This window comes from Psammomys obesus, unplaced genomic scaffold (assembly GCF_907164565.1).
Source record: "Psammomys obesus unplaced genomic scaffold, mPsaObe1.curated_primary_1811, whole genome shotgun sequence".
NCBI classification, from domain to species: Eukaryota; Metazoa; Chordata; class Mammalia; order Rodentia; family Muridae; genus Psammomys; species Psammomys obesus.
The window spans coordinates 1039240-1049714 of NW_026590503.1; the positions used below are offsets into that span (position 1 = coordinate 1039240).

General features: G+C 44.0%; 1 protein-coding gene across 1 annotated transcript in view; it reads left to right on the forward strand.

Moving 5' to 3' along the window:
• The window catches only part of Abcb5 (ATP binding cassette subfamily B member 5), a 57674-nt gene that overhangs the window by 31911 nt on the left and 15288 nt on the right, over positions 1-10475 (forward strand). The window contains exons 9-11 of the mRNA XM_055607550.1: positions 3339-3542; positions 6753-6853; positions 7577-7717. Coding sequence (XP_055463525.1) covers positions 3339-3542; positions 6753-6853; positions 7577-7717 — 446 coding nt within the window. The remainder of the gene's footprint in view (positions 1-3338; positions 3543-6752; positions 6854-7576; positions 7718-10475) is intronic.

The following is a 10475-nucleotide window of genomic DNA, read 5'->3' on the forward strand; positions in this document are numbered from 1 at the left end:
CCCCTCTCAGATGTCTCTAGCACGTATCAAGGTGACATAAAAACCAGCCAGAACAGTGTCTTTCCTTCAACGTGTATTTTTTTTTTTCATCTTTGTCAAAAATCTGGTGGCTGGCCAGGCTGAGTGGCTCATACCTTTAACCTCATCCCTTGAGAAACAGCTGGTCTCAATGTGGAGTACTGATCTACACTGAGTGTTCCACACCAGCCAGGGGCACACAGTGAGACCCTGTTCTCGTTATTTTCTTCATGCCACTGAAGAATGCTAACACGTTAGTGCATTGCCCAAGCACCAATCTTCCCACCAAAGGAAGATTCATAAGACATGTAGCTCTTTGTTTAGGCTTTTTATTTGTGTGTGGGGAGGGGTGAGACAGAGTCTCATACAGACTGGCCTTAAACTCACTATGTAGAGCAATCTGACCTAGAACTCACAGAGATCCACCTGCCTCTGCCTCCTGATTGCTGTGTCGAAAGTCTTGTGCTACAATGCCTTCATTAGGCAAGCAGTGTTTATGTAACAATTGTAAAAACCATTTTACTACTTTTGCAATATTTTTTGCCTGTACTACAATGTTTCTACCTCCTTTGCTGGCTTGATGTTGCCACTTAAGCCTTTACTTAATGAGCCCAATTTGTTAAGAAAAAAAGAAAGAAAGAAAGAAAATGAGAACTATCACATCTAAGCACACATTTAAATAAGTAAGAACCTTTAACCTTTCCATTCAACACTGCTGGGATATGAAACGTAAGTTTTGGTCTTCTGTCTCTGTGGGAGAAGGAGTAGGACCAGGTGTTGAGAGACTGGATATGATGAACCAGTCATGCAAGCATTCTGTCAGAAAAGCAGAGGGGAGCAGCCAGAGCAAGGTGAGGAGGGTGCCATGCATGGAAAGGTAGTGACTATAATAACAAATAGATTGTATATGGAAAGATAAGCCTATTAAGGAAAATTAGAAGTCAAACGTGGCAGCACAAGCCAGTAATCTCAGCACTTGGCAGACAGAGGAAGAATTTCCAAAAGGTCCAAGCCAGCCAGAGTTAGTGTGAAATCTCATCTAAAAACACAAATAGGTACAGAGAGGTAAGGGAAGAGAAAGGAAGGGAAATGGAGGGGAGGGGAGGGGAAGGGAGGAGAGGGGAGAGGAGGGAAAGGGAAAGGAAGGGAAAAGGAGAACGGGATTTCTCACTTGTGAAGAGACAACAAATAAGGAAAGGAGGAAACTGAAAGCAACCTTGTAGCTTCCCAGTTCTGCCCACTGACAGTCCAATAATAATGAGCACAAGTAGCACAGATCTTGACGGCAAGGGTGCACTCTCCTTCAAGTGCTTTGTCTCTCTGCTTGCTCATGAATAAGGTACCTGTTGCTCAGCACTGCTATGAGACTGAGCAAGAGTGACTGATGGAAGCCACGTGAGAGGTGAACTGCCAAAAGTACACGGAAATCTGTTGTGCTGATTCCATTAAGAAATGTTGTTAAAATAGAAATTGACAATTCACCTTAGGATCTTTTTAGAAATGAAGGGTTGATTTTCATAAATATGTAAGCTAAAGCACAGAATTCCTTTTTTATTCAAACAAAATACATGAGAACCTTTGTGAAGGTTCACAAACACAATTTAAAACATGTTTTCTAGGCATTTGAATTTTAACTGCCTGTCATTATGCAAGTCTGCAGAACTGGTGCTTTAGTGGTATTAAATATTAAGATATTTATTTTCCTTTAAAATGCTTACTAAATGTAACCACAATTTTATAAAAGCAAACACTGAAAAAATGCTTTACAAAAGACTAACTCACTCTTACTTCTTTTTGTTTTGTTTTATTGTTATTGTTCACAGTACTCATTACTTGGCTACTTTTTGAAGCACTAGCTTTATTTTCACAAGTTTGTAAGTTAGGGGCTGTTGCGGTCACTCAGTATTTGTCATTCAAGCCTGACCAGAACCTGAGAGCTTCTCAGAACCCACATAAAGGTGGAGGAAGAGAAACAAGTCACAGAGGTCATCCTCTGACCTCTTCTCTGACAGCTATCTCTGACCATGTGGGCTACACACTGAAAACTGGCTCTCCCCCTCCCTCCCCCTCTCTCTTTCACTCTTCTCTCTCTTTCTTTCCCTCTCCCTGTGTCTCTTTCACTCTCCCCCCCTCACGCACACAGTAAAACATCTTTAGGGAGACAATGAAACCCTGTCACTGAGGTCATATTTGTGGGTCATGGTGGCACACCCCTTTAATCCCAGCACTCAGCAGGCAGAGGCAGGTGAATCTCTGGGAGTTTGAGGCCAGCCTGGGCTACACAATAAGTTCCAGGACGACCAGAATCATGAAGAAAGACCCTATTTCAAAAAACAAAAATAAACAAAGCTAACAAAGCAGATCATATTTTAACTCAGTGGCAGGCTCTCTGATCACCTCCCCTCGGGGGTGGGGGGGTGGGGGGTGGGGAATGCAGCCTTGCCAGGCCACAGAGGAAGACAATGCAGCCAGTCTTGATGAGACCTGATAGACTAGGGTCATATGGAAGGGGGGGGAGGACCTCCCCTATCAGTGGACTAGGGAAAGGGCATAGGGGGAGAAGAGTGAAGGTGGTTGGGACTGAGAGGAGATGAGGGAAGGGGACACAGCCAGGATACAAAGTGAATAAATTATAATAAATAAATAAAATTTTTAAAAAGAATCTAAAACTTCTGCCAGGCTTCTACAGTCTACCTGCCATGTTAAAGTAGACACCATCTCAATATTGGACATAAGGTTGGGAAAAATGAAAGACTCCTTAGCAGGGTTTCAAGAAATATGTGTCCTCATTAATCTTAAAAAAATCTGGGCCTAAGAGTCTCTTCTGAGACTGATATTCCAGCCAAGGACCATTCATGGGCTGCACAGAGGTAGCCCATGGCAGCTCAGTCTCCAAATGGGCTCCCTAATAAGAGGAGCAGGGGCTGTCTCTGACATGAACTCAGGGCTGGCTCTTTGATCACCTCCCCCTGAAGAGGGAGCAGCCTTGCTAGGCCACAAAGGAAGACAATGAAAGACAGTCCTGATGAGACCGGATAGGCTAGGGTCAGATGGAAGGGTAGGAGGACCTCCCCTATCAGCAGACTGGGGGACATGGGAGGAGAAGAGAGAGGGAGGGAGAGTGGGATTGGGAGGGGAGGAGGGCGGGGCTTCAGTTGGAATACAAAGTGAATAAACTGTAATAAATAAAAAATTATACTAAAAAAAGAGAATGGACTTAAAGAATAAATCCAAGTGGAAGTTTAAAAGCACCTATTTTACAGGAAACTCTAAGAAGAATTCTAACTTTAACTCCCCACCCCAAACACGTCTGACTCTAGGCGACAACTTCGAGATTTGGTGTCACGATACAGGATGTGACCAACATGGCGCTGTCCATTCTCATCTCCTTCATCTACGGATGGGAGATGACACTCCTGGTTCTCAGCTTTGCACCTGTGCTTGCAGTGACAGGAATGATTCAAACCGCAGCTGTGGCTGGCTTTGCCAACAAGGATAAACAAGAGCTCAAGCATGCTGGAAAGGTAAAGTGCAGGCTCTTGCTCTTACTCAATCTTCATGACTTCACCTCTCAGGAGTGTGCACAGTGCTGTGTGCAGACTGAAACGCATGTGGGGTCAGTGCGGGATGGAATGTCCCCACACTCCATCAACACGCTCTGTGGCTCAGAACACAGCTGGGCCAGCTCTCTCAGCAGCGCACATGTGACCACATGCATTCTGTCTATATCCGCCACCTTCCGTCTGCGCCTCCGTGAAGGGAGGGTGATGACAGTGTCCACTCACAGATCACAGCACACCCAGCACTGTATCGCACAGGTCGCTGGGCCACATTGTTATACAGCACACTTGAAATGGCAGCCAGAGGTGGCACGTAACAATGTCATCCGCTATTGCTGGCACTGTCGAGGGCGTTTCCTAATGCCATGAGTCTCCAGCCTCTGTTAACTGAATAATTAAAATTTCTCAGTACTTTTCAAAATGCCAGAAAACCTTACAGTTACTGAATACAAGACATTGATATTGATAATACGTAAATAACTCTCTTTCTTTGTAATCAAAATGAACAACTCATGCAACTACATAGAAAATCCTTTGACACATTTAGCTTCTCAGGATCAATCACAGTCACAAAATCAACAGCATCTTTGAGGGTTGGGAAAAGACTGTCATAGGCTTAACCAGCTGTGATGAGAGAGAGGCCCCTCTGCTCTAGGACTGACCTCCCACAGGCAGCCTCCCTGTGGAGTGGTCATGCTGAGCCCACCTTCCTCGGCCCACCTGTTTCTCTGGTGGCCAGCAACTACTACCACCTGAGACTGCCTACTGGCGCTTTGTGCTTTAAAGCTCGGTCAGAGGAGGGGGAGACGTCTGGGGGTTGTTTTGTTTGGGAAGCTTTGCATACTGCATCCCTTTTTACTGACAGCTTTTCGAAGCTGCAGTATGCAAACACACATTCCAGGGCGTAGGCTTTTTCCCTCCGAATGGCTTCTGGCTTCAAAGCTCTTTGCCACATTGGCCATCCTCTGAATATGATTACGACTTCAGTGTCGTCTAGAGTCCACACTACGGTAACTGGTTACAGCGAGCACAGCACCCACAGGATGAATACTCGCAAATGCAGTTACTTAGGGATCTGGTTTGCCCAGCCCTTGGGCCCGTCCACATTTCTTACAGTGGATAAGAAACCTTGGAATGTCAGCTTGTGCTGGACAAACTGAACTACTTAGCAAATATTTGTCTTGGAGACAGGGAACAGTTGTGTAGCCCTCCTTGTATGCTTCTAAAATGATAATATTATGGAAAATTCTTAAGTAATTGAGACATTAATTAGATTTTTACCTCATTCTTGTGGCATGAGCTTTTGTTACAAATGTGCCCTTTGATGTTTTATTTTTGTGTCATGAGATTAACCTGGGATGGTACAATCAGTAACCGCCCCTAAATTAGGCAATCTAAGTCTATTCCTGCAGCTTTCCGCATGTCAGCTTACCAGACACCAGCCCAGAATAGAGACCAGGCCAGCAAGAGGCGCAGCAGGAAAAGGCACTCGCTGCCAAACCTGATGACTGGAATGTGATCCTGGAGTTCCACATGGCAGAAGGGAAAACAGACTGTCAAAGTTGCCCTCTGCTGTCCCCATGAGTGCTGTGGCATTGCCCATCCTCCCTTACACAGAGACACAACACACACTCAATCATCACTCAAGCAAAGTAAATTTAGTTTTAGTAATAAAATATATTGGTCTTTCTTTTATGTACTTGTTTAAACTGGAAGAAATAATCAATGTATGTTTGTTTGTTGGCTAACGTAAAACGGCTCCACTAGTTTTTCTTAAGTAGTTTTCCAGTAGTATTTCCTGAGGCTGTAGAAGTCCTCTGCTCCAGCGGTTGAAAGGTCTTGCTGCTCTTCCAGAGGACATGACTTCAGTTCCCAGCACCCACACGGTGGCTCACAACTGTCCCTAACTCACCCAGGGGACCTGTTATCTGCTTTTGACCTCTGCAGGCACTAGGCATGCGCGAGGTATGCTGACCTGGTTGGCACTCACATGAATGTGTACACATGTTGCAAAAGGGATGGAATGTTTTCTAAATTTCTTTCTTTCTTTTTTTATGGTTTCTGGAGACAAGGTTTCTCTGTGTAGCCCTGGCTGTCCTGACTGGCTTCATAGACCAGGCTGGCTTAGAACTCACAGAGAGCCACCTGCCTCTGCCTTCCTGAGTGCTAGGATTACAGATGTGTGCCACCACACCCGGCTTCAAAAAGAGTTTCTTATTGCTGCTTATTTCTTTTTTCTAAAAACAAGACACCAGAAGTCTTCTGTTTTCCTTATAAACAACTTGGGTTAAAAGTGAAGGGTTCTTCCAGTAGCCAGAACAGCCAAGGCTACACAGAGAAATCCTGTCTTGAAAAAAAAGGGGGGGGGGCGGGGAAGTTCTTTGAGATTAATGAAGTTATGAAATTAAAGAGAATTTGAAACAACTGACCATGAAAATGGAAAGAAGAGACTGAGTATTCTAATATCATGTAGCCAACTCTTACAGTCTAAAATGTCCGCCTGGGTCCCACGTGTGGCAGTCCACAGAGGCAGTCTGAAACAAAATGTAGTAATGCAAAATCTATTTTTCAATCTAACCTGCACTCTCAGATTCAAATGCTAGTCTAAGACAGAAAGAAGCCTCTCACTCTGGGATCCACGTAACTGCATTCTTTTTTAAAACTATATAAACAACAAAATTAATCCTATTTGAATTACACATCTTTTTAAGTTTTCAGACTTCAAAATGAGAAATGGTTTTGTCTTATAAAGAACTTTACAGCCACTTTGTATGATGCCTCATTGGGGTAGTCCTGAGTCCTGTTTGGCTATGATTTGCAATTCTGTGACAGAATAATTATCCATTTGATTTTGTCTGCTGTCTTTGATAAGAATTGTTTCATAATTTATAAGAAGCTCATTTGCAAATGAACACGGTCTCCAATGTTTGGTTTCTCTGTGGGAAAACAACTGAAATTGAAATTCAGTAACGACTTAAGGGCCCTAAACTGGATGTATTAAAACTTTCCAAGAGAAATTTCCATCAAGTGATTTTCATCTTACTGGGATGGGAGGTAAGGGTAATTGTCAGGAAATTTATTGACCTGAAATACTGTGCTCCCTAGACTGGTTCCCTAACAGGGAGTTTAACGTCACTAACATTACGTCTGCATTTTACTGTCGCACCTTCTAAGATAGCAACGGAAGCTGTGGAGAACATACGCACCGTGGTGTCACTAACAAGAGAGCGAGCCTTTGAGCAAATGTACGAGGAGACGCTTCAGCTCCAACACAGGTGACTCAACTCCTGTGGCGCCTGCGGCTTTCGTCCTCATGGGCTCATGGTGACCCTGTGGCCTGCTCGCTGCGCTATGTCCACGTGAATCTTTGCTAAGTTTCCTCACAGCACATCCTAAAGTCGAGTGTTAGTGCAAGAAAGTGTAGGTCCCCATCTGATGCCTCAGTGAGGGCGCACTGCCAACTTCCTTCTGAAAGAGGGTTGAGGAAGTGACTTGTGCTCTTGACTTGATTCTCCAGGAATGCTTAAATGCAAAACACACGTGTGTGGTGCTTCTCCAACAGGCCCTCCTTTCACAGGGCCTCTGGTTCTCTGTGCTACCCTATCAGGGAGAGAGTTTTGTACTCATTTGTACTGATATCCGTGATTTGTACCATCTGTTAATTGACACTGTGTATTCCATTCTGCGAATGTAAGGCCCTGATGAACATTGCAGAATACTTGGAAGAACTCCTGAGCCACCGCTCCTTAACTCTTACCTTAACTATTCTTTCATGACACCTGTCCACACGTTTGAAAGCAAAGGCAAGTGTTACAGTAAGCCATCCTCAGATACAAAGAAAATCGCCTATCATCTTCCCTGTAATAACTTCGCAACCCTTACACACATGTATATCCACAGAATTATAGCATTTCCAAGGCCTCTACGTTCACCACACTGAGTTTATTATAATGACCGTCTATGACCCATGCCCATTATCTGGTAATTGTGTATTTTAGGAATGCCCTGAAGAGAGCACACATCGCCGGAAGCTGTTATGCGGTCAGCCACGCTTTTGTGCACTTTGCCCACGCAGCAGGGTTTCGATTTGGAGCCTATTTGATTAGAGCTGGAAGGATGACACCAGAAGGCATGTTCATGTAAGTTGTGCAAACGCTCAAACTCCGTAAGTGGGCTCTGCATACACCTATTTTATGGAGGATTCTCACCTTGTTCACCTGTGGAAGGGGCCTTCTTGAAACAGTTAGGTGTGTCTGTAATGTGTGCTGTCTTGTTTTTAATTGACAAGTAACATTTGTGTGTATTTGCATATTAAACTATGACATTTTTACAGATGCTAACATTGTGTAATGACTATATCAAGGGTTTTTTGTTGTTGGTACTTGGTGGCTGTAAGAAGAACTAAACTTGGTGCAGTAACTCTGGATTATGCAGCATGTGTAAATGATCTGTGGTAAACTCCCAAATAAATTGTTCTGAGCTTTAGCTCACTATATTGTGGGTTACAGGCGCAAATCTGGTTTCTTGGTGTCCTCTTCCTGGGGAGCTCAGAGATTTCATGGTGTTCCTTGTGTAGAAATGGATTTCCTCAGTGTGAGCACAAGTCAGGAGTCAGGGATGGACTTTAGAGCTTCCTCCCAAAGTGGCTTGCTGTGGCTGTGCTCTCGGATCCTGTTTATACATGAGGGCTTTCGTACTTGATAGGAATGTCTACCTGAGGCAGCGAGGAAAGAGCGAGCCTTACTTCGCAGCTGCCGGGACCTACAGTGCCAGAATGTTGCTATTTATATTAGAATTCTCACTGTTAGACATTCATAGCTACAGAAAATTTATATATATTTTTAATAACACTCCTGTACCGTGCCTGCACCCTAAAGCCAGGCTCAGTCCCTAAGAAATGTCCTAGTTCTAAGCCTGGGGCTATTCAGGAAGCACCGGGGCTCCTCCTTGGCTCTCCCACACTCTTGATAGTCACTAGAATCCCTTCCTTGCTGAGACATTATTTGTAGTTTGAGGATATGTCCAACGAAAAGAAATGATCAAAACTCATTTGAAACCACACAATTTCAGATAATTTTTCCTTTCTACTCACAGAAAAAATATCTTTATTTAGAAATGTCCTAGGACATTTCTTTGCTCAGCACTGATAAGAAACAATCTACAAATCACCAAATCAGCATTCTTAAATCTTACCAGCTAACAGTAAATGGCAGGTTCACAAGGAACCATGTTTCACAGTTGTCCTGAAGGCAGGGTTCTTTCACACAAATTTTTGAATTTAAAACTGCAACAGGGTGGAACCTGGTGGTGTGCGACTTGATTCCTATCACGTGGGAGGCAGGGACAGGCAGGTCTTTGTGAGTTTGTGGTCAGCTTTGTCTACAAATCAAGTTCCAGGACAGCCAGCACTACACAGAAAAACCCTGTCTTATACAAAACAAAACAACAACAACAAAACCTGAAACACTCAGGAAAGTGCAGGGTCCCTATTCTCTACTTTCTTCCCTCTACAAGAGGTGCAGTGCTGTCTGTGTGGATCCGTAAAAACACAACTAAGGAATGTTGTCTTCGGCTTAATTCTGATTACATAGACCAGTTCGTCAAATTAACAAGAAACAAAACCCAGAATCCTATGAACTTATTTATGCAGTTCACAGGCCTCATTAAATTAGCCCTTTGCCTTGGTTCTGGTGTTATGTGGCCTCTCCCAGGATTAAAAGTTCACTGTCTTCCAAAGTTTGATTGTCAAACAAATACTAGAAACATAGAACATGCTGTCCTCTAGGACCCTGAGCCTCCAGCCCCTGTAAATGCCCAGGGCACTGTGCTGGCAGGATATCTGGTCTTAGTTATTAGGATAGAGCAAGTCTTTGGTACTGTAGGATGTCCAGGGAATTTTCACTCTCACAGAAGACAGTTTAACCTCGCCATCTCTTTTTTGTCACTACGCTTTCTTTGCTTTTTGCTTTGTTCTGTGTTTTTAATTTTTTATTTATTTATTTATTTATTTATTTATTTTGAGATTAAAAGAGAATTACATCACTTCCCTCTATCATTTCCTCTCTCCAAACCTTTCCAGATACTCCTTCTTGCTCTTTTAAATTCTTGGCCTCTTTTGTTGCCTTGGCTGCCTGGAACTTGCTATGTGGACCAAACTGGCTTTGAACTCAGAGACATCCGCCTGCCTCTGCCTCTGGAGTGCTGGGATCATGGCTATGTGCCTCAATGCCTGGCTTTTTTTGCTTTTTAGTCAGCTACGGAAAAGAAAAGAATCTTCCCCTCAAAAGTCTTCCCTTTCTGCCTGTGTCAGTGTCTCTATGTTCTGTAAACTGTGCCCAAGCCAAGCCTTGTTTCTTTCCACACCACAATAAAGACATAATTAAGGTCGTCGCTGACTTCCAAGTCAGCCATCAGCCCTCAGTTCTCCCCCCCTCCCCCCACCTCCAGCCTGACCTTTCAGCACTCTGCCAGCTTCTTCCAGAAATCTGCAGTTTCTCTCTTTTTTCCTTGTGGCTCCTGGTTTCTAGGTTTGCCAGGGCTGTGGAGGTCCCAGACCTTCCATGTCTGCATAGTCACGAGTAAGCTTAGCTTCCTTAGTTTTAGTTCATAGAGCCTAACCAGCATGATTAGCACAAGACTAGAGATGACGGGAGCAGGAGATGTATATAGTTTCGGCTGGTGGACGCCTGCTCAGCCAACACACAGTCCTGCCCAGGATCACCGAAAACCGGGCACACACGTTTAGCATCAGCACTCAAAAGGTAGAGGCAGAAGGATGAGAAGCTCAAGGTTGTATTTGGCTGTAAGTATGAGGCCTTCTTGAACCTTAACTCACACACTCTCTCTCTATACACACACACACACACACACACACACACACACACACACACACACACA